General features: G+C 39.3%; 1 protein-coding gene across 1 annotated transcript in view; it reads left to right on the top strand.

Annotated features, from left to right (window-relative positions):
* Positions 1-24,933, top strand: part of GABRR3 (gamma-aminobutyric acid type A receptor subunit rho3) — a 29,979-nt gene that overhangs the window by 2,630 nt on the left and 2,416 nt on the right. Inside the window, exons 2-7 of the mRNA XM_009988808.1 lie at positions 4,825-4,937; positions 14,750-14,817; positions 16,335-16,558; positions 19,435-19,517; positions 20,333-20,473; positions 23,217-23,369. Of these exons, the coding sequence (XP_009987110.1) occupies positions 4,825-4,937; positions 14,750-14,817; positions 16,335-16,558; positions 19,435-19,517; positions 20,333-20,473; positions 23,217-23,369 (782 nt within the window). The remainder of the gene's footprint in view (positions 1-4,824; positions 4,938-14,749; positions 14,818-16,334; positions 16,559-19,434; positions 19,518-20,332; positions 20,474-23,216; positions 23,370-24,933) is intronic.

Here is a 24,933-nt window from a genome sequence, read left to right as displayed (position 1 = left end):
GTAGCTAGAGTATCTCAGGGACATAACAGTGGAAAGAAGTTTATGGCCATTAAATCTAGGGTCCTTCATGGTATTCTTTTCATAAAACGGTTCTTCATAGTAGTATTTTCAGAAACTTACCTAGTTTCATTTTGAATGTGATGAGAATTTTTTTCCGCACTACCCCCATACTGCAGTAATAAAAGAAGTGTGCTATCTTGTATACTGAATTAATGCAACTGAAATCAAAACCTCTCCTAACTTTCATTCCTGAGACATGAGTTTCAGATTTTTCAAAATCTATCATGATGAGGATGGTTCTGGAAATGTTTTTATATCTTCCTGAATACCCAGAGGTGCTCCAGCTTTCCTCCAGTCTCCTACCAAGGAGTCACCTTATCTTTAGTTACACAGGGCATTAAAACAGAAAAACAGCCACACAGGCTCTTACCAAAGGTCCGTGTGTTATAGTGACCTGTTTCCAACAAAGCCTGTAAGCACAAGTTTGGAAGAATAAGACAGGGCAACTTATCAGATATTTCCCCCTAATACTCCCCTGCACATATCCAGTCACCAGAATTCCCTCAAAGACTTCCTGTTTTGAATGCAGTTTATGCAGATTTAGTGATCTTCGCTGTATTTTTTTTCCATGAACTTATTCTATTTCTCCTTGCACCAGTGTGAACTTTTGATAACCTGGTAAGTTAGACAACCAGATGGGATACTAACCACATCACTCCCATGAATGTCACTGGTTATGGAACTACACTGATGGCATTACGTGGTTAAATGCTTTAATGAAAAATGATCCAACTACCCTTGAGCAGTCCTTTGATCTTTCTCTCAGCATTATGTGTTCAAGGTTAGGTAGGAGCAGCTAAATTTGTCTTTAAAAGCCTGTCACATGTTTGTCCACTGTTAAAGAATTCTGAATTAGCTGCCTTGGTTTTGTAGGCACTGACAAGCTCTTAGGCTTGTAGGCTGTTAGGCTCTTAGGTTTTGTAGGCACTGTAGCTCTTTGAGAGCTCTGTCATACCAAGGCATCGAGCCCTGAGTCCATATAACAGTATTGGGTAGTGAAATGTCCAAATATCTCACTTTTTTCATCCAAAGAGCTAATGCTTGCATTAACTTCCTATATAAGTGCCAGCAGGGGTGTCTTCCTATGTGATCTGAAACACTTCAAGTGCTTTTTATCATCTTTGTGGGAATTTAATTATAGATTACCATTTCATTTGCGTAATGTAAAATGTTGCCTGGAATACAGCTGTGTAAAGCAGGGCTATTATAACTGGAAGTAGTAGTTTCTGAGACTGACAAACTCGTATTTATCATTGCCCAGATCTATGGCAATACCAAGCCAGCTGTCAAAGTTCCCTTTATTGCTTCTACCCCGGTAGGTAAAGAGAGATTTCCTTTCCTTACGCACATGTGGACTTTTCCTCTCAAACACCACAGCCTGACATATGCCATACAATGAATATGCAGAATCAATGACTACATTTAGGCTTCTAGATTATGGAGCACTGGTCAAAGCTGTGTGATAGAGAGACCAGGGTGCCAGGCCACTGAAATATAATCTGTGTCTTTGCTGTGCTGCTGTGAGAATGGAAAGTATATCTTGACTGACCTCGGGAAGCTTTTCCGAGACCTAGGTTAGTTAGAGCTCTCTTCTGCTTTTTAATGGAATTGGTGCCACAGGAAGGAGCACTCAAGAGAACATCTGCTGATGATTTCACAATGCTGTGGTGTTCATCAATAGTTAGATATGAGGCTAGGATTTCTTGGGAGTAAACAAATACATACATGCAATTCCCTTTGAGTCATCAGTTAAATAACTTTAATGCTGCAGTGAGGACAATTTAATACTGTAACTCATAGCCAAGGAGCAACATCTGGAGTCCAGATGCTGATGTTAAAGGAATATCTGCTGGAGAACACTTCTTAGCCTTGGATGGGGGAGGCAGTCAAAGAGGAGAAAAAATGTGAAGTGGAAGTGTTTTCTTTTTTAATTATTTTAGAAAATTTTGTGGATTTTTTTTTAAGTTTCGGTACCTTTACACATGCAACGTTACCAGTGTCCATGAAATTAATTCCAAGTACCATGAGTATATATCTCTGCCCATGACAGGGAGGTTGGATTAGATGATCTCTAAGGTCCCTTCCAGCCTATGCCATTCTATGATTTAAGTCTGTTTTCCTTTACAATTAAAAAAAAACGTATTCTGCCAAAGGGAGGTATTGACAAAAAGATGCAGCATGTTTGTAATGAAAGTGCTATTCTGACTCCTACAAGATCTTGCCTAGCTTGAAGGACCACTTTTGATAGCAGCTAGAAATAATTATAGTCACTCCACTATTTTTATATAGAACATCAGCTTGAAGAGGCACAAAAGATGCTTTTCATATAGGCGGCATTTCTGTTTGTTTTGTCCTTATTCAGAAAAACAGAAGGAATACCAAAATCCCATAACAACTCTTCTCAGTGGCTCATTAAGAAAAAAATTCCTGCTCTGGTATCTTATGTTTTGCCTCTCCATGACTAGGGAAAGTCTTCCTCAGTCACACGCTTGCTTTGTAATAGATGTATCATAGTTTCGGCCTGCTTCTTCCAGTGAAATCATCGGAGCATCAAGCAAGTATTTTCCTTGGCACGTCAATGACAAATAACCTAATGATTCCAAACTGTATTAGCTGTGCCATGGCATTCTGAATGTAATTTATCATTTTCTCTTATACTGGTTCCCAAGTAGCAGAATTTCCTCATATACCTGTTGCAAAACATTGCAGGTGTTCAGTTCTACCGCCCATTCTACTCTGATACAGGCTTGCTCTGTGGTGATTTTAATTCTCTGAAGGATGAGGTTTCATTTTTAGCATCCACATAATTTTCAGACTTAGAAAACTAAAGTCTGTATTTGAAATGCCTGATAGGCATTCTCATTGCCCTGATAATTTGGTTCAGATGACACTGCTAGAGACATTCAAGAATACTCGGGTAAATTAATTTGTTCAAGCCCAATGGTTCTCAATAGCCCAGAAGCCACCTCAGCATTTCTGTAACACAGCATTTTTAAAGTAATTTACTGGGCTTCGTTAGTAAGAAAAAAGGGGGAACAGGAGGAAAAAAAAAAAGTAAATATAGGCACATACTATATCCTAAGGTATTCCATACCTCGTCTTAAGCAGTGTTTGACTACAGGGCAAACCTTCAGAACAGATTGCTATCATTCAGTCTAAAGTAATAATCAGAGTTGCTGGCAGCAAAGTCCCAGAGAACCACAGAAGGCATGAAAGAAATTATGTCTAGGGAGAGTCCCTTGCCTGTGGCAAAGCATCTGTATTTAAGTCATTCCTACAAATACATGTCTAACCTATTCTTGAATAGCCTGAGTGAAAGGAGTCTCAAAACCTGCTCGGGCAATGTGTTCCCATGTTTCAATTTTCTCACCATTAGAAAGGTTTTCCTAATGTGTGCCACAGATCTCTCTTGTTGCTGCTATTTGTCCTAGCAAATAGCTCCGTGGAGAGTGAACACGGAGCAAAGGGCCCTGAAAAAGCTCATTGTGTTCTGACGACTATGATGTGTCCCCTCAGTCTTCTTCCTCTAAATCAAATTACACAGGTTGTTACAATCTTCCCATGCCGTTCCTGAAATGGGGGCCCAAAGCTAGGCATAATTCTCTGGCTAAGCTATGGCTAGTTCTGCTCTTACTTGGAGCCAGCCACTTGGAGCAGGACATGCAACAAAGAGTGGAAACTGGAGGAGGCATCATGGCATTTTCCTTGTAGCAGAACCGAATAATGTAAGGGATTCTTTCTAAAGGCTGTTCCCCCAGCTGCCAGATCTGGCTGTAGATCTTGTCTGTGTTTTAAGCCAATACCTTTGTGATGTGGGTATGTACCAGGCCCTTCTGCTGCCTGCGTCATGGTTTCTTTTTACAGGAAAAATGGAAAAGGAGTCTGCACTGTGATGGGCATCTGCCGTTCATTTTAAATGCAGGGTCAACACTTGAGATTGCCATCTGAAGGGCTTTAGTCCATTCTTGGGCATGTGAATTTTCCAGTGGAGTTTGGGATGTTGTGCAGTATGTTCTGTGAAGACAAGAAAATTAGCAGCAGTCACCAGAAAGAAGTACAGAATTCCTGGCATCCTGCTTAGAGCACAGGTTCATCTGTGTTGCCTTTGTGCTACGCAGAGGCTCGGATACGTGTCACATGGGGCAAAATGCAGAGACGGGGCTCTCCGTGCAAAGAAATGCCGCATGTCTGAGCAGCAAATAAGGGGATGAGCTAATGAGTAACTTGGCCAACTCTGAATGTTTAAGACGATCTTAAAAAAAAAGTCCCTGGATGCAGGATCATCAGTTTCTCGGTCCTTTGAAAAAGTAATGACTCATTGAGCTCTTAGGGAAAAAAAAAGATTTATAATAAAAAGTATAATTGCCTCTGTAATATGGATAATGTATGAAGTGGTTTAAAACCATGGATATATGGTGTTATTTCCAAGTCTGAGTTGAAAGTGGTTATGTGAATAATAACATTTTTTCTAACGGCTATAATCTCTTATTTAAGGATAGATACAATCTCTGAGGGGAACGGAGATGCTCTTCCTGGGACTTTTTATATATAATCGGTGTTCCTCAGAGATCTAGGCACCCTCATACCTGATTTCTCTACCTTTTCCAATATATCTTTCTCCAACTTTATTAGCACAGTTGTTTCCCTTGTCATACCAGATTCAACTGTCCAGGATTCTTGGGTTCCTGCTTCATTTAACTAGCACTCTGAATGTCAGGCAGGAAAAAAAAAAGAAGTTTCTTACATTTTTTTTTTTAAACATAGCAAACGAGAAATTAAAATGAGGAAACTTGACAGCACCAAAGTACGGCCACTTAAATCTGAGCAGCTTCTTCGCATAGAGGACCATGACTTTGCACTGAGACCTGGATTTGGAGGTAAGCAGCACGTGCCTGCTCTGCGCTGGTCAATAGTTTATCCTCTGTCTGGAAGTTTACTTAAACTCTGTCCAGCAGTGTCACTTAAAATTAAATGACAGACCACCTCTTTCGTTGTGCTCCAGGAAATAAAGAAAAAGAAATCCAGAAATACTTGAAGGCAAGGGACTTTTTTGTGTTTAGCACATCAACAGGAGACACTCTGCAAATTGTTTCCTTTTCAGAACTAACTTAAAAAAATATTAGAATAGGATTCTTTGAGAACAGTGATTTCAGTATCCCTGTAAACTGCATAGGCTAGCAGCAATTAGCAAATTACTTAGTCACCAAATTTGTTTTGAGATTGTGAGTGAATGAGCCGTGAATTCCTAAATCTGTTTGCTCCATACAAAATTTGAAAGCTACCCACAGGTCTTCCATTTATTAAAATGTCGTTTCTGTGTTGTTGGGCACTATGATGATTGTTTCTTCATTTAACTAAATTGCATGTGGATAAAGGGAGTATTCAATGGGATGTTCACAGTTTGGATTCAATTTTGACTCTCCTTAATGAAAGGTAAAATGAGAAAGCTGCCCCACTAATAAGCTTTGTCCAAGCCTTTGCGTCACCAGTTCCGTGTTTATGATTCATGCAAATCGACTGAACTGGTCTGGAATATGAAGCCAAAATACAATATATGAGGACAAATAATCAGCTGTGTAAACAAACATAAATCTCAGAGGCTAGCTGTAGTCTGTGGAGCTATTCTTGTTGACACCAGCTGCTGGGATCTGGGGCCTGGCAAGCACGCCAGGAGGGAGACTTGGAGTAAGAGAAGGCGCTCTGGATGCACTGGGAGAATGTGAGAGGGTTTCTTGTTACCCTAGGAATTCTGTCTTGTCAGAGAGCAAAAATTTTGCCTGATTTTGAACAACAGTTGAGATATGTCTGGTTTTTGACAACAAAAGTTGGGATAACTCTTGCCTAATACCTGTCTAGTCTAATATCTGTTAGTCTGAACATCTTGTTACCACTGCTTTACCACACAAGGAATTTACATTTTTGAGAGTGTTATCTGAGAAAAAAAAAGTAGCATTTCCATGAAAGCAAACAACAGTTCAGTACTTTACCACTGCATCATCCTAGAAAGCAATACTTATGATGTACATAAAAGCAGCTTTCAGAATATATCCTGTGATCTGGCAGTTATAATTTTCCACAGGCATTGAGGGTTTTTTTACACCCAGCAAATCTGTACCAGGCTTTTTCCCCTTGTCCCTTTATTTTCAGATGACTAGTCATAGAGCCCATTCAATTCCTATTGAAGCCAGCTGTAGTTTTTCCACTGACTTCATTGCACAGGCCTCTCAATAATCACATTGCCATGGGTATGATTTCAGCTGTATTTCTGTCTTTCAGAAATAGCTTTCGGCAGAGGAGTGCATCAGCTTTGCTTCTCTTCTATCATCCGCATGCCATAGTGGCATGGGAGGCACTTTTTTCAGTCACATCCAATAATTTACGTTTCCAAATTTTCAGAACTCTCTTGATATGTGGAATCCTTATGTGTAGCTAGACTAAACATTTTTACAGCATACAGTGAAAAAAGTCTCAGTGAAACGAATGTTGATCCTAAATTTATACTCCATTATTCCTGTATTACCACTGATTTCAGTGATGTTGCAGTAGTAAAGAATAGCTTGTTTTTCACAAACGGCAGGTTAATAAGGCAGCAGCAGAGAGTTAGTACACCTCTGCTAGTGTGACCTCATCAGAGGACAAGACTCACTAACTGAAACATGAATCTGAATAACATACCCAGAATTTTTGCATGACAGCAGAGACAGAGTATGGGTTTCTCTGAAGAACGCTGATGATTAAGTGTGCAGCAAAAGGAGGAAAAGAAGAAATTAGAGATACCATTGCTACAGTCATGGCCACGGCAGTTATAACATAGCCCTGAACTGCATGAAGACTTACAACACTGTGGCTTTATGTATTTAAAGCAGGTGAAATTTGGGGTTTGTTTTTATCAAATCTAATGAAGCATTTCAGTACTGTGATTCATGGAGGGCTTCTGTCTGTCACATGCCACACTGCATGATTTATTCAGCTTAGCACAATGCATCAGTTCACAATACTGATGGGAGAAAAAAGAACCAGGCCAAATCAGCTGGGTGAAAACTCAGTATTTTAAAGTTATTCTTTACCTTTAGAAGACAGACAATTTTTTGCCCTCTCCTATACCCCATTGTGATTTTCTGGGTATGTAAGGGAGTTGGAATGATAGATTTTGTTAATCTAGCTTCACTCTGCTCCTTTCCCTGTGAAGGTCAATCATCCTTTGCACCAGTTTGGGAGAAAAAGCAGCTGGAAAATTCACGCTGTTTTGAACCTGCTGGAGATCCCTCATTTCAGGGAACTCCTAAATCTAAATCTGGCTTCGCATACGCAAAGCAAATGAGGCAGACTACAGGATCCAGAGTTTTTAGTATTTATAATAAAGTAATAAAGGAAAAACAGAGACAGCACATGCTGAATTTGAGTTGTAAAATGAGCAAATATGCACAGGAAAAAAATGGGGAAATGAATGTAGACCTGTTGTATACTAATACTACTGGCTGCAGCGTTACTGGAAATAATTGTGACTTTGCTCACATGACTGGTCTTTCTCATGAAAGTATATCATTGCTCTGTGGAGGTAAGAGACCCTTTTTTTTGACCAAATGAACACAACTCCTGCTGTCATTTATGTGAGTGTATTTTGGCATTCTTCTGTTGATTGCAATGCCATTCCAGCTGCACAATCAGAATTTGACTCTCTGACTGTTGATTTTAAAATTTAGTCCTGACATTGTGCATTTATTAACAGATTAGAGATCAAAGTCTGGGAAGTATACTGTGTCAAGACAAAGAAAAACCAGCAAGCTGCTAGCAAGCTGTTTCTACATTTTTGCTATAGAAATGCTACTTTGTCTGCAGTTTGTTATACAGTGAGGTTGAGTGAAGCAAACCAATAACTCGATACACCCAAATGTTCTTTAAAAAACTAAACTTACATTATTACATTGCACTTATTTCCTAAGCCAGGCTCTAGGGTTTTTGGGGGTGGGGGTTGGTGTTTTTTTCTTTCCTGGATTAGTTGTTGTTGTTGTTGCCTTCTATGTAATGTCATGATCTTCTTTTGTTTGGAAGTCTCCAATAGATGGACCCCCACTGATGCAAACAGATGTGGACCAGGATAGTGATTTGAGTAATTCCATTAGACATTGAACTAGGAGCACAGATATTTCCTTTGCTCAAACAGCATTACCAACTGCATCAGTGAACACTGTAGGAATTATGTTTAGTCCTTGCTGCTTCCAGAAGCCCTAATAAAAGCCAGCAGATGGATATGTTAGGTGTCCTGCAACAGTATAGTAATGCTTGCCAGTTCTGATAAGGCTATCTGTCTGCATAGGTCCTACCACAGAAAACAAAAGACTGTCAGTAGACTCAGATTCAGATCTTTTCATGACTTATGTATCTTTGTACTACTATGGCCTAAAGTACTTTGACTGATTTTTCAGTAGCCCACTAAAGCGGTAATCTGTGAGAAGATAGCTGAAGTTTGGACTGGAGAAAAAGTAAGAAATTAAATTATGTTGCCAGCACTTCTTGGAATGGTCATCCTCATGTTTTCAACTCAGTGAGAAAGGGTGAGCACAGGCCAGTATCAGACAATGAACAGAGACTTCAAGGAGCTCAGATCTGAGGACAGCGATGCTGGCTGCCTCAGCAGCCAAAACTGGGTACATTGAGAGAGGTGTTAGAGTGAATCCTTAGAAATCCTTCAAAGTTACTTTCTTTTCTACTATACATGTATTTATCTATATCCTATTTTTTTCTGAATTGTCTTCTTTCAAAATAATGGCAGAAGTAATTGGTGTGAGCTCTTGGTTTCCTGACTTCTGTCTCTACTTACTAAAAATTAACATTGCCATTAAAAAAAAATCTTAGACTGGCATATAGAGGAGGTCATTCTTTTATTCCTCTGTGCCTTGGTTTTCCTGACAGTAAAATCCTTTCATGCACTCTCTGAACTATTTTGTAATCTAAAGATTATGGAACCACATGATCATTGTCACTGTGTACATGCAAGTTCTCTCTGTACATATATTGAAGTATGACAACTTTATTTTTCTTTTACATTGTGTCTTAAGGACCTGTCATTTCCTATACTAAGAGTGTGTTAGTTAAAGAAGTTTAAAATTGTGTCTCTTTGCTTTGTCAACCAATATAGAGAATAATAACATTAGCAAGTACTATAAATTGTGGAAAAGAATTTAGTAGTGTTTAGCTGGTCAAGAGGTAACAGTCTTTCTAGACAGTTTACATCTCAATCTGCAATTAAGCATAATCTTAATTCCAGATTTTCAGAGGATTGGAGATCCCATTAGCTCACTCCTCCTTATGCTGCCTCCCTCCACAAGCTAAATTAGTAACATTTAAATAAATCTGAAGGTAAAAGGGGGAAAAAAGGAAAGAAAATAGGGCCCAATGAATGTTCAACAAATGCTGCAATTCCAATAGCTCTTTGCAACCAAGTTTTCTTTTCTGCACCGCAGTCCTCTCTGAAAGGTCAGAAATATCTCTCACTGTGGTGAAGACTCATTCTGATAAAAGTGGTATAGCTTTTTCTGATGTGTTACTGGAAGGAATAGCTGGGGTCCAGAACAGGAGGGAAATATTTTGGTAATTTGCGAGACCTCTAATAGGTTCCTTTTCCTGAATTTTTTTCTCTTACATTGCTAATTCTTCCATTCCAAGAGTTGGCTACTGCTGTTAAAAGCCCACCTTCATTTCACACCTAAATAAGAAAGAAAAAATACAGTAACAATAAGAAAATACCATTGCCAGTAATTCTCCTGTTTCACTTATAGCCAGAGGAAAGTGAATACATCCACACAGCTTCACTTCCCTGGGGCTTGTTTGTATTTCTGTCTGATTTTCTTCCTCTACAGGCCCAGAAGACTTTTTTAGAAGAAAGTATTCCTATAGACCTTAATCCTCCCCTGGTCTCTGTCTACTACTGGGAGCTTTCTGTAGACCTAGCTTTTTTCCAGCATACACTGTTACAAAGTCAACTGGGATACAGTGGCTGTTTTTTCTAAATTCTACATTTATCTTAGGGAATTTCAGGTGCAATCTGCTGCATGTTCAAAGGTCTGACTATTACAAAAATACTATAGAATTCACTAATTATTACTGTAGAAATTGATTCTAAAATGCTAAAAGGTTATCCTTTTTATGTAACATCTCTTCTAAAAAGGGTATTACAGAGTTTGCCTGCTGTAATATCTATTAAAAAAAATTCATATTCATCAAGGAATTCATTTGCTATGTTTAAACCTTTAAAATAAAAGACTGGAAACGGCTTATGTGAAGATAAATCCATCTGAAAACAATTCTATTTTTTCTGCTGAGGAGTAATTATCTTGAAAATCTGTGGAGCCTCCATTGTGAAAATCACTAATCCCTCTAAAATAATGATTTGTAGCAATGCTCCAGAAGCAACTGAAGCTGCTCAATTTAATAACAAAATCCTCTCTGCCATCCCCAGTTTTGTCGTACTGGGAAATAAAAAACACAGCTTTGCTATGGTTACTTTTTTTCAAAGTGAATTTGATGTTGTTGCCTGATGGTCAGCCAGAGATTGAAATTCTCAATATACTGGGGAGAAAGCTGTGGTGCAGACACAGGGGTCAGTGTTTAGTGTCTTTATCCCCTACTTACATTTGTTGCCAAAGTAGAGTCAGAATAGGAAGAAAATATTCGCAGCTGCTATGATCTGTCAATAATAAGTCAGGGCTGGGGTCAGAGGATGTAGTTTAATAATTGTCTGTGATGAATGCTCGACTGAACAGTGTTTTCTCATTAAGCAGCATGAGTATGATCTTTGGCCTTTCACCAGATAGAGAACAGGAATCTCTTTTAAGGAGTCCGTTTCACAGTTCTAGCATCTCTACCTAATCAGGAACAAATTTCATTTTAACGGTTCCCTTTTTATTTAATTCACTTTAGAACCATCCACTGTGTTTCTCCTGGCCATAGCTTTTGAGCTCTTTTATGCTATTCAATGCCCCCACTGACTTGGTTTTATAACAGTTCCAAACTTAGTGCAAGCTGTCCTTTCAGAGAATGGAGTGCCTCAGTGTGTATTTATACATAACTGGCACTTCATTTTGTGTGCATGTAGCCAACACAACCATAGGCTGCCACTAGTTTCTAGTTCTGTGATCTGTTCATTTATATCTGCTCAGATGAGGTGAATAATGGGATGAAATTGTGCCCACGATGGAATAGTGCTAGTTGGGGTAGAAAATTGTTTGTAATTTTTGCAAATCCCAAGAAAGTATTAGGATAGCCATCATCACACTTTGAGCAGCTGTCCCTAAGAAAAACCTTTTCCTCATTACACACGATATAGTGAACTTAGAAAGCCAGTTGTGCTATTCTGTGATATGATTTGTGGGTGGCTCCTTGCCTGTTTGAAGAATGTTGATGGTTGACATTCAAATTTATTTACTTTAGACTTGCCCTTGACTCAGAAACTGGTAACGCTGTTGTTTTATATGAAAAGCTGCTCCCCTCTCCTCCCCTTCCACCCCCATAATTCTACATAAATAGGACTAAACCCACTGTTTTTAACATGCAAATCATCCCCCAGAGTTTTAGTAATACCAGTTAAGATCAAACATATGCTCAGATATGAGCACTTCCAGTATATCCTACCATGTGCCTCTGCCATAGTCCCAGAGTAACAATTTGGACCCACCTACAACACAGAGAAGTTGAAACTTTGTGGTGGGTAAGGTTAGATAATACACAGTTCATCTGCCTATTTGCAGTCACTCTAAGCAACCCTGGTAACCAGCTGGCATTTCCAAGGCATGAGCCACCTCACCCCAATTAGAAATCTGGAAAGTGCCTGTTACCGTGCATGGACTTTAAATGGAGCCAATGGTGATGAGGCCAGATTTCTATCCTCACTGCTGTTGGCAGAATCATCACAGAATGGTTTGGATTGGAAGGGACCTTAAAGATCATCTAGTTCCAACCCTCTTGACAGGGGTCACTAGATCAGGGTGCTCAAAGCCTTATCCAACCTGGACTTGAACACTTCCAGGGATGGGGCAGCCAGAACTTCTCTGGGCAAACTGTTCCAGTGCCTCACCACCCTGAGAGTGAAGAACTTCTTCGTTATATCTAATCAAAATCTACCCTCTTTCAGTTTAAAGCCATTGCCTCTTGTCTTATCACTGTATGCCCTTGTAAAAAGTCCCTCTCCAGCTTTCCTGTAGGCCCCCTTTAGGTACTGGAAGGCTGCTATAAGATCACCCTGGAGCCTTCTCTTCTCCAGGCTGAACAACCCCAACTGTCTCAGCCTGTCTTCATGGCAGAAGTGTTCCAGCTCTTGGATCATCTTTGTGGCCCCCCCTTGGGTCTGCTCCAACAGCTCCATGTCCTTCTTATGTTGGGAGCCCCAGAGCTCAACGCAGTAGTCCAGGTGGGGTCTCACAGGAGCAGAGTAGAGGGGCAGAATCCCTTCTTTTGACTTGCTGGCCTTGCTTCTTTTGATGCAGCCCAGGATATGGTTGGCTTTCTGGGTTGTCATCAGCTTTAGTGCTGATCATGCTCGTGGGCTGCAGCATTGTCCCCCTACAGCTAGCCTGCTCCCTGAGCCACCCTGCCTCGTGCACAGCTAGCTCAGGTGCCAGCTCTGCGACGCAGGCTTGTCCTGTTCATCATGCAAATGAGGAGCTTGATAAACAACACCTCTTCTTTCTGCAGTGTTTGCATTTAAATGGTGCATGAACGCCACTTGTGAATGATGTTCACATCATATATAAATCCCACATTGACCTCTATTTAGGCAAAACCTGCCTTGAGTTCAGATTTGCATGGAATACTTGACAGGATGACTCCACTCAGATCACAAGCAGGCATTTTTGTACCAGCACTTGGTACAAGCCAGTATTTAGCATAAAGTAAACTGCTTGTGTGGTGTGGTCAAAACAAAGACAAGAAGTGGTCAAAACTGGTTTAGAAGAGGCATAAACATTTTTATGGATTTGTGTGAAGAAGCCAGGTTGGATATATACATTAATGCTCTTGTATATCAGCCTCAAGGGCAGGTGTCTCCTGCTTCTTCTAATCTCCAAAAGAAGCAGCATTTTCCCAAGTGCTGTCTAGTGGTTTACTAATAAACTAATTGACTGCACTTTGCTGTCTGGAGTCCTGAATTTTGTTTTGAGCTTTGACCAACAGATTGAGCAATGCATTCCTGTCAGAGGGCGACGTGATTTCCAAGCCAGACAGCACAGCTCTAGTCAGTGCTGAAACATGCTCCTGTGTGCCCTGCTAACTCTGAACACATTTTACCTTGCTTTACCGTCCTCATCTGTTCTGTGCAGGGTCAAACCCTCCATTAAAAAATACAAGTCAAATCAAGAGATTACAGAGTCAGATTTTAAAATACCTCAAAAATAGTTCAAGATCTCTACTGGCAAGAACTGGAGGCAGCTGTGTAATCCTCGAGGGCTGCTATTTTAAGGATAATTCCAAAAAGAGACACAGTATTGTGGCTGGTTATCAGGAAAGTGATATTTGTGGACGATTTTGGTTTGACACTGATAAAAGGAAAAGACAAGAAAAAGACAAATTGAAAAAGATGTTGCTGTCTCCTGCTGTTCAGACTTCCTTGTACTTATGGTTTGTACTGGGTTATTTTAAATTTGTACTGTAAAAATATTTTAACTGACTATTTTTAACAAATGCAATTGGAATCGCATGTACAATAATTACTATTGATTTTCATGCCAAATGCAGGATATTCTTCCGGGAGGGTGGTGTATACACATATATGCACACATCTTCTCCTCTCCTTCCTCCGTAAGGAAGTGATTAGTCAATTGCTTTAGTGGAATGACTTGGTTGCTGAAAATTACACAGTTACAAAACCCATGTAGAACTAGGTCCTTCATTCTAGATACTGTACACTGAAGAGACTGGAAATAATTTTATATTTTGCTGTAATTTTTAATTGATTTTTAACCACTTTATTGTAAAAAAATGCAAATATGTTTTTTCAATTTGTACATTCAAATCAAACTGTGTTATAAAATCACAGCTCTTTTCAGTGGCACAAGATAGTGGGGTAGTATGTGAAACAAAGGCACTTGGTGCAGTTTGGTATGTATTGTACTTGATAATAAGCTACGTACTCAGTAATACACAACACTCCGTCACAGAACATGCTTAGTATGTGTACATCTTTTCCCTTATGAGGCAGTGAGCAAGCAATCCTTTTTCACAAATACCTATGCCAAACACTAAATAGTTAAGTAACTAAAGGTAATTAGGAGGCGTAATAGATATTTTGTTTATAAGTGTGGGCATAAGCATTGGAGCTGGTAAGTAAGCTCTGCAATCTTTGATGTATTTGATATATTTACTCAGCTTTTCCCTATGACAGTTCTAAATAGCACTCCAAGCAGCCCAATAGCTTCGGCACCACAAGGAAGCTGTCACTGCTGTCCAAACTGCAATGACAAAAACATCTAGTCTGGCTGCAAACACATCACTGAAGATTTTGTACTTATTTTTACAACTGTTCAGCATCAAGTTTTACTTTGTTGCCAAGGACTTTCTCATTCCGTGTACTAAAGTAGACAGACAATAGTAAATGCTGGGATGGGGTGCTCTCTGTATGTTGCTAATACACAGCCCTTCCTTTAAAAATGTGGATTTATGCTCCTCCTCATCACTCTTTCATTCTGTTACATTGAAGGGTCGCCAATACCCGTGGGCATTGATGTGCAGGTAGAAAGCATTGACAGCATATCTGAAGTTGACATGGTAAGTTGGTTAGTAGAACTGGACTAAAGAATTTCAGCCAAAATTCAGGGTCTCAGAAACATCCAGCTGGATGATATAGAACAATACAGTTAAAGAAAGCAAACTCTTAAAGAGCACAACCTTGCCTTGAAGCACACAAGTCATTCTCATTTAAACTAGTAAGTGTTATATAAGAACACATGTTGAATCTCTCCCTGGGCAAGAGGAGTAGATCAGAGGGGATAGGGCTCTGATTTGAAAATGCCAACCATTCAGTAAGCCCCATGGGCTTCCACATGAGCTCTTAGTGGTCTGCACATTAGATGATGAGGCTTCATGTCCTTTGCTTCCTTTGCTTATGCAGATCTGAGTATTCCCATGCTTTCTGGCATGGGTGGAGCTGCGGTCATAACAAATGGAAAATCAGTTCCAGGAATGGTCCTAGGAAGGAGACACCCTCACTGCAATCAGGACCTGTAGCACTGGAATGCAGGTGGTTTATGCCTCAGCCAAAATTGTCACTAATATTGCCACCGAGACATCAGAGCCAAGTTGCTCTGTCCTAGAACAGCAGTGCACGTTAACTTTGCAAAGACATCTCATTTACGATATCTTTTCACAGTGAGTGTAACTCTAGTCATAAGTGCTGAGTTTGCAATGGGATCTGTCAGTATGAACCCCTGCGTTCCTTTGCAAACATACCCAGATCATAAAATCATGTTTCAGAGACGTAAAATCATATTACAGGGGAAGATATAAATATCTTCCCAGTGTTCTTATCAGAAGTAATTTTTCTAATGAGATAAATGATATCTGCCTAATAATGCAAGAGTTATATAGGTGTCAGTTATATAGTGCAGAAGCTCAGACTGAATTTGCTGTATCTTCTCCATCTCTTTCCACATATATATTTGCAGTCATGTTATTTCTCTAAATAGCATGATAAAATATTTGTAGCAATCCTTCATATTTAAAAAAAATTGAAATCTTATAAAATTTAATTGTTGACTCTTATGAAATTAATATTATTGTTTCTTTATGGTGCGTATAATTCATAAACGTACTAATCTAAAACCCCTCTGCAATATTTGTACAAAATATACAGATTAATGGATTTTACAAATTGACCGAATGCTCATGAAGAACTCAAATTAATCCCTTTGTAAAGGAACCACGGTTCATTCTGGAAAAAGCTTGTGAAGATTTCCAAAGGAAACCCCTTTCCATTTGCCTCTGGTTGGTTTTAAAGTTTCTTTTTCATTTCACTGATGGCCCAATCCAGCAGACCACTGAAATCTGTAAAAGTTTTATTTAAGTATAAATGATGTGAGAACCTCAGACTCAGACACCAGTGACAAGGCAAACAGCCAGTATATATTTAAACTCATAGAGTGGCATTTGATTCCTCTCATTGAGGGTGCTCCAGATGATGTCCAGAGAAGAAATTGATCCTTTGCATAAGTTTATTACTTTGTACTGTTTTCTATTGTATGTGAATAAAACAAGCATTGTCTTCTTTTATTTTTAATTAAACAAAGGACTTCACAATGACTTTATATCTCAGACATTACTGGAAGGATGAAAGACTTTCGTTTCGTAGTAACAAAAACAAAAGTATGACTTTTGATGGAAGACTGATAAAAAAGATCTGGGTACCTGATGTATTTTTTGTACACTCCAAAAGATCTTTCATCCATGATACAACTGTGGAAAACGTCATGCTCCGAGTATACCCTGATGGCAATGTACTCTTCAGTCTACGGTAAGAACAAGACCCTTTTATAAGAAAATGCAAGACTGCAATTGTGGACCAAAAGTCTGTACAGTGAGAAATTACTGGAAATACTTGCAGTTAAGATTCTGATACTGGACTGGCATTAATCTCCTGGCATCAGATAATGGGAACTGGTGACCAGTGTACCAGTAGGAAAACAAATTTAGGATTGATAGCATATAGATCTATCATTCTGTTTTCTATCATTGACATATTGTTTCCTGCCACAGGATAATGGCAGTTTTTTCATGTTGTTAATAGCGCTGAAGTTTATCAAGTGTTAATTCATTGCCAGTGGTTTTAGCAATATTGCAGTAGTTTTACTGTTGAGTACAGTAAAGCCCAAAATTATTAGCAATGAACTAATGTGTTTTTTTTTCCCCTGAGTCTTTTAAAACTGTCTCAGCTATTTTCACCCTGGGATACCTGTAAACATGCCATTTATATTAATTTGGGCTCCAGATAGGCATGGAGACCAGATTATTGGTGCTGATACCAGCAACGTTAGACAGACATGTTGTGTGACTACAAGGAACTGGAAAATGAAACAGGAATTCCAGGACTGGAACAGCAAGCAAGGTCATTAAATGTATCTCCCTTCTATCTACATTACTGCTTTTCTTTCAGAAGTAGATTTGGATGATGTGGCAGAAATAGCTTTTAAGGAGGAATTTTTCCCCTAGGGTAAAGGCCCTGAGGCTTGTGCAGGCAGAAATCACAGTTCTCCAGTTTGTTACTAATTAGACCTGTGCACAGAGGTGATATCATCTAATCTGGGTAGTTTGAAGATTTATGCAAGCACTTCAGATTTTGGCTATGTAATAATAGTTCCAACAAGCAACGAATTTATCTGCCTTCTCATGAAGACATGCAGAAACCCTCACGACAACAGCTGTACACCACTTTAAACTAGTGCATGTTCAAGAATCACACTAACCAGTAAGAAACAATGAGGCGAAGTATGCATTTTATTTCCATGCTTCATGAGAGAGAGGGATCAGAGGAACTACACTACTACGCTAAGGCTTACAGCCGTGGCTTTCCATGTGAGGGGTATGACGTAGATTCTGCTGAGGAAGGAAGAGTGGCAAAGAGACATAAGATGGGCAAACATCCTGTCAGCTTGCTGGAAGGGTAAAGTGTCATAAAGATTAATAGCAAGAAACTGCACAAATGGTTAGAAACCAAAGAGAGCATGTGATGGGAAGGACAGAAATGGAGAGAAAGGAAAAAGTGAGATGGGAGGGAAGGAAAAGCAGGAAGTAGACCTGACGGACAGACACAATGTGAATCCATTTGGTAGGTTTGCACATTGCTCGGAATCCCCTCCATGATGGGAGCATTTGCCCTGTGTCCTGCATCACATTGCCAAGCTGGTGCTCTACTTTTCTTCCTTGCTCTCTTCCTCTCTGCTCCCACAGTTCTCCTTCCCTAACCTTGCGCTAACCCTAACACTATTACCAGCTGGTGTGTGCTGAGTGATGACTCTGCTCTGACAGGTGAGCTCACAGCCAGCCTCACCCTCCTGTGCCAGTGAATAGCAAAGCCTCAAAAGTTACTGCCAAACCTGTGGATTTCTTCCTGGACATAAGTAGAAAGGACAAATACCCAGTCCTCTTCCTTTCCTTCTCTATTAGTTCTTATCAAACTGAGAGGCAGAGAAAGGGTGACCTAAAGGCTGGTGAACAAAGCTTTTAAGAAAGAAGAACTAACTCTGTCCCAGCTGAAACCAGGACAATGATTAAGGTGATACAATGTGTTTCTAGCCTGAGTGGTGTTAATGCATATGTTCCTAAAGAGTCAGATGCTCATTAAACATCGTTTTTGTATTGCCAGTTTTACGTGCAGTTGGTAGGTTATATTCCAGATACTTATTTGCAAGAAATGTGCACATTCCACAGCTTTTCTTCAGTGCCTAGCATCCAGGATTTTACTGAAGCAAAGTGGAACAGAAATCTAGATGTGTTACTAAAATAGTATTATTTTTTTTTTTAATCAACATTTTCTTGTTGTTCCCCTGATGCTTTAGTCAACAGCTAAAAGACAGAACAACATCCATAGTAGGAAGTCTTATGCATGATTTTAAAGATGTACCACTCTTATGATCTCACTTCGAGCTGGTAAAATCTTACACTTGTAGAAATTCAGCTACAGTGTGATCACCAATCACAAGTTTTCAAAGATCACTTATATACCAAGTATATCCCTTATCACTTAACTCCTTGTAGGATTCAGTTTGGAGAAAACTAAAAAAATCAGATGAAAATATCAAATGACATGCAACCTGTGACAAGAAAGGGAAATTTGGCAATATTTACTATATTTAAATTGCTGCCTCTAGGGTATTTTTTTTATTATTGATTACAATGTCAAGGCATTTGCATGATGTTGAGAAGGAGAGTAGGCTTCCAGAAGTTGCAGCTTTTCTTTTAATGCAATTAAATATTATAACCATTCTAGCTGGGAAAGTAGCAGTTGGAATAATGTTTCCTCTAATCTGTACTATTATCTACCTCAGTCTATGAGAAATCCAGTCAAGAAATGTGTACTCTCCTTGTTAATCTTCATAACTGTTCAAAGCAAAATGTGTGAAAGGCTAATGGAAGATCAGGCCAGTTTAAAAATTGAAGGTAATGTACTAAATAAGAAAGACTATTTATGTTTAAAAAATCTGTTTCTCTCACTGGTTTAGTTTTATCTCCCTATCTTGAAGCAATTTTAGAAGCATCTAAAAAAAGCAGAAAAACTCAATCATTAGGATTCTAAACAGCTGATTGGTTGGGGATCTCATGAAGATATCTGCACAGCTCTAAGAGAGTATGAAATTTTTCATTTAATTTCTGTTTTTCTGTTCCTTTCTGCAGAATAACAGTTTCTGCTATGTGTTTCATGGATTTCAGTAGGTTTCCTCTGGACACTCAGAACTGTTCTTTAGAACTGGAAAGCTGTAAGTTTAATTCATACCTGTTCTTCACATGTGTATTCTTACCAGCACTCCATCTTGTTCATAATACCTTTTTAACTTATTTCGATGTGTGACCCGAACCCTTCAACCTGTGCATAGTAAACTGTGGCCAGTTTGGGATCTTTCCAGAACTCAGTGAGCTTTGGGAAGATAGAAAAACCACAATGTACCCGCTTTGTTTCAACTGGGTTGATGTTCCAAGGCCTAAAGCTAAAAATGTTTCCTCTGTCAAAAATCATGTGGTTTTTTTTCTGAGAAAAAAAGTGCAAGTTAAAAGTAAATAAGATGTAAATATTTGACCTCATGGAAAAATTAAAAAGAGTGCTTGTCTACAGACTCAGTTGTCTGTAGTAAGCTGTAGAGCTGGACAACAAAAGGTAATTCTGTTTTGCAGAGCCTTTTGATATCTCAAAATTTATTCTTATTTGGATTATGAGTAAAACTGGGATGCTGGTTTGTTGTTTGGTCTTGGAAAAGAGAACAGATCCCCAGCGTTCAGGCAGTCTGCTCAGTGTGGCAGCTCCAGAGCCCTGATCCAATGTGCCTTGTGACCCTGAGCATGCCCATGTCCCCCAGCTGTCAGGTTTGCTGGCAGGGCACAAGACTGGGTTCCACTTGGAATAAGATGGAATATGGTCTTTTCAAATTTTTCCATTTCAACTAACTGGCAAATTGATGTGACAAAAATATTTTTTGAGGGTTTTCCCAAATTGTTTGAGTGGTCTCCTATCCCTAAGAAAAGAAAACAGAAGCATTATTCCATCAGAAATGGTGACTTAGTTTTTACTTTCTCGTAGATGCATACAATGAAGATGATCTGATGCTATACTGGAAACATGGAAACAAGTCCCTGAGCACAGATGAGCACATCTCCCTCTCCCAGTTTTTCATCGAAGAATTCAGTGCTTCCAGCGGACTAGCGTTTTACAGCAGTACTGGTATAGTAAGCCCCTGTCATTACAAGAGAGAAGCACAAGACAATCGTGGAGAATGTCATTCACATTTAAATTTGTTGCTAATAAATGACTGTTACTGCTGAGAGATCTCGGTTAAAATGAGGTCTGTCAATCACACTGGTCTGTCAGCTTAGGTCTTCAGTTCTCTTTACATTACCAATGTAAGGCTTTCTTGATATTAGAAGTAGCCATAATAAAACCTGTAACTTAACATCTGAGAAAAACAATATGAAAAACAATGCACAAGAACCAAATATATGCTGTTGTGAGCTCTCACAAAGTTGTAGTGCTTCTCTGAAAGCCACTGGAATATTGGGTTTACAGGAATCTTTGGGTCCTGGTTATACAGAAAAGCTTGAAAATGCAAACCCTAGATGGTCAAGTACCAGACAGCAAGCAAGAGGAACCCCAGTGTGTTTTATTGTCTAGAATCTCCTCATTTTTGGAGCTGTAAAATGTCATTAAAAGTCTACTAACTATAAGATTTCTGCCTGAGAGCATTTATAACATATTGAGGTCTAATTCATGGTTTGCTTAATGTTCCATGTTTATACATAAAGTTGCAGGAAAAAATCCCTTTATGTCAGTGCTACATTGTTTAAATACAGATATGTGCCCCAGACAGGTTTTTATTTCTCCCTATAGATCTTGAACTATACTTTCTGGCAAACTGCACAAGGCTTTAAGCGTTTATTATAGTCTTGATTTCACGCAAGGTGGGTTTTATTTTCTTTGTATTTGTACATGCAATTATAATTTTTGAAATACTTCTCTATGTAAGTAGTCTAACCATATGTTTTCAACCAGATAAAACAGCATGCTTGCTACTGTACTTTCCAGTAAAAGTAAATTCATCTCAGTGTGGATATTGCCCTTCATATCAAGGCAGATTAATAAAATAGAAATTATTCCATTTAATATGATGAAATGCACACCACTTTGGAAAAAAGTCTGTAGGACATACAGAAAAGCTGAAAATTGATTTATTTACTGTATTCTATTTGCAGAATAGCTTCTTTTTGCATTTAATAAAGAGCCATTCAAGTTTGCGGTGGCTGATATTGAATGCAGAAATTCCAGTTTAAATTATCATGCAGCCTAAGCAGCGAGGAATTCACAGCTTGATCAGGTTCTTCATCCTTATCTCTTGCTCGTGTATGAGCTAAGAACAGAGCTCCAGCTTTCAAGAGCCACTGTCATGTGAGAAGAGAGCAAGTGATACCTTACTATCATAACTTTGCCTTGCTGAGAGCTACGTCAAATTTGCCCTTGTTGCAAGAAGGAGGCTGGGATGTTTTCCACCAGACTGCTATCACTGTGTGTTGAAACCGGGTTCCGAGCACTCAGCTGGCTTCTTTCTGCACTGCTATTCTCATCCAGCCTTGTGCACAACAGTGCAACCTCATACCACCCCTGTACCCAGGCCAGGCCTGTGCAGCACCTTCACAGCACCTTTGACTTTGCAAAGTGTAACTGCTTAATGCTTACATGCAGAGGTTTTGATGATGAGCTTACTCAGCAGGGTAAAGGTGAAAGGAAAGATTTTTTTTTTGTCACAGGGACCACTGGGAAGTACCTGAATAATGAGTGTACCATATCTGTTAATTAGAACACTGCCCTTTGTAGACATACACTTTTCTTTGGCTTTGAAGTTTTGGTTCGGTTAGGAGGTTCCGCTTCCTCTTGTTCTTTTATTTTGCTTCGTATTGAAAGAAAATGATTACACACAAACCCTGCCCCCAAAGTAAGTAACAGTGGGGAACAATCAGCATGACTGTAATGGGAGCCATCTCCCCCTGAAGAGTCTTGGGCAAAACATGGACAAAAATGCTGCTCACAAAGCAGCCTTATGCATTTTAGGTTTCGTATATCCTTGCCTGTGAATCTCAGTGAACTACACATGTGTAGCATTTAGGCTTTTGGAGTTGCCCGGCTTCCAAAGGAGCAACAATGTCAATCCATTTTTGAGATAATAATTTTTAAAACCAAAAACCTTCTCCACAACTGAAACACATAGAGCGTGTTTAATATTAGACGGGGTTATTGTTGAGATATTTGTTTTTATAAAGTCTCTCTTTGCGATGGCATGACTGCTCCAACACAGGTTCATCGATGTCTCTATTTGTACTGGAGAGGCAGATGCCGTGCAGGCAGCCACTTTTGTCTTCGTTTCACCTCACTATAAACCGATTTCCCTCCCATCGCAGGAGATACAGCACACATTGCTTTGCCGCACAGACAGAGCATGCCCCAAAATGCACTAGATGGCACCCTTTCCTCTAAAGTCGACGTCGGAAAACAAGTGCTGCTTGTCACCGGGTGTTCGCAGCCGGAGAGAAGGCAGACGGCTTTCTGGGGGAGGCAGGGTGTTGGCTTCGCCGTCCTAGCTGGACTGGACAATATTCTGTCTGTATTTCCCGACAGTTTCACTTGCAGTCTACTTACTTTTTTTTTTCCTATTTCCTAACGTCAATTATAATATAGTATTTTATTTATGCAGTCCTGATGCTTCGCTCTCAAGGCAGCAGTATTTGAATGAGGTACGATGGACAGATTGTAAAACGCTGTATAAACCCAAGATGGTGGCAATATTTCTTAGGCATTTAGTATTGCTGATGTAGATACTCCATTCCTGCCGGAAGGAGGGGGCCAGTGAACAGAGCTCACAAATAACACAGCTGTCTCCTCTCCTCCCCCAACCTGTTCCTCTCTCTTTTTTCAATAGGTTGGTACAATCGACTTTTTATAAACTTTGCACTCCGGAGGCATATTTTCTTTTTTGTGCTACAATCCTATTTCCCAGCTATGCTGATGGTGATGCTGTCTTGGGTTTCATTTTGGATTGACAGAAGAGCCGTTCCTGCCAGGGTATCGCTAGGTAAAGCTTTAATGTATATTCTTTTGGGAAGTATAGAATAGATAGGGGAGAGGTTTTGAAGTTGCCTTAGTTTCCTACATATGCAGGACATGAGCAAGTATATCAGGTAATTGCCTGAACAGCACTATTATTGCCACTGTTGTCGCTACCACAAACTCCTTTAGTCAACCTCTACATCTGGAAATGGATGTTTGTTCAGACTGGTTTTACTATGTTAGAAAACAAAAACAGCTCACACGCGACAGAAGGAAAAAGGGATGATTCTGCAGATTTCCCTATACAGAATTTTACTTTCCCTCCCCCCCCCCGCAAACACTGGGTTGGTTTTTTTCCTCTCCTCTTTCCAGCAAAGTAACAGGTAGTAACAGGCAGTCAGATCCCTCCCCAAATCCGTGGTTCATGAGAGGTACTTAATAGGCATAGCACAATCTATCTAAAAGCTTTGCAGCTCTGCTTTCTCTCTAGAAACATTTGATAGCTTCCTACCAACTTGCAAACAGTTTCCTGACTTGTCCTACGTAGCAAAGCCTTTCCTTCTTAGGCACTTTGGAAATGTTTGCTTTGGTGCCTTACACGTGCAAGGCACAAAGGCTGCGGTCGAAGACGAAGAGTAAGCTGGGCATCTTTCTTCTCTCAGTTTTCGTTCTGAACACCACAGCTCAGGAGAAAAAGACTAATTAGTGTTTTTTTTATAACGTTTTTGTTTTTCTCAGTGATGAATCAGTTGATACCACTTCAAGACTGCCTTTATTGGGAATTTAATGCTGATGGCCTTGGAACGAATACCTTTTTTCAAAGATTAGCATCTCTGGGAAGATCTGATGGAAATTTGTTAAGATATCTAACGTAGTCATAATGCATCTGAGTCCTGCAACTGTCAGTTTAAGAACTAGTAAGGAAGCTCCTGTTCTTTCTTCTCAGTGATGCCAGTTCCAGAAGCCAACTGTATGCTGCCATATTTCTTACAGAAGTGAAAATTTGAGGATCTTCGTTTAAGACACAAACTTGCATGCACTGAGGGCGCCCTCAATTTTTATCTATAGCTATATCAACCTAGAAAAAAGAGGAATGTAGCTACCTCAGATCCCTTTCTATTGGCACAGTCTAAAGCTATTACTACATGAGACATAAATCTATTTGTTAGTCTAAAACCAAATTATGGTACCTCCTACCTATTTTTATTAATGCATCTTTCAATTCCTTTTATTTATAAGAAACTTAACTTCATCTTTAAAAATAAAGTTGTAATTCTCAGTAGGTCATTTGTAATGTTGTCAAGACAGTTTTGCTGATCATGTTCTTTAATTTATATATGGATTTCTGCAGAAGGTTATGCATCAGGAGTTCTATGAATAACACATATTTAATTAGCATAAGCATACATAATTTATAGGCAATGTTAACAACAAAGTTTAAAAAGCTTAACTCCCTAGCCTAGAGTATACATATTTTAAATAAATTAATTTCCTCTTATATGATATATTTCAAACTCTATCGTTTGACTTAAGGAACTTGCAGAGAGGGAAAGGGAAAACGCTTCTATGTTCCAGTGGACTTGAACTAG

This window comes from Tauraco erythrolophus, chromosome 1 (genome assembly GCF_009769465.1).
Source record: "Tauraco erythrolophus isolate bTauEry1 chromosome 1, bTauEry1.pri, whole genome shotgun sequence".
Classification (NCBI taxonomy): domain Eukaryota; kingdom Metazoa; phylum Chordata; class Aves; order Musophagiformes; family Musophagidae; genus Tauraco; species Tauraco erythrolophus.
Note: the sequence above shows the minus strand (reverse complement) of the source record. Positions and strands in the feature narration are given on the sequence as shown.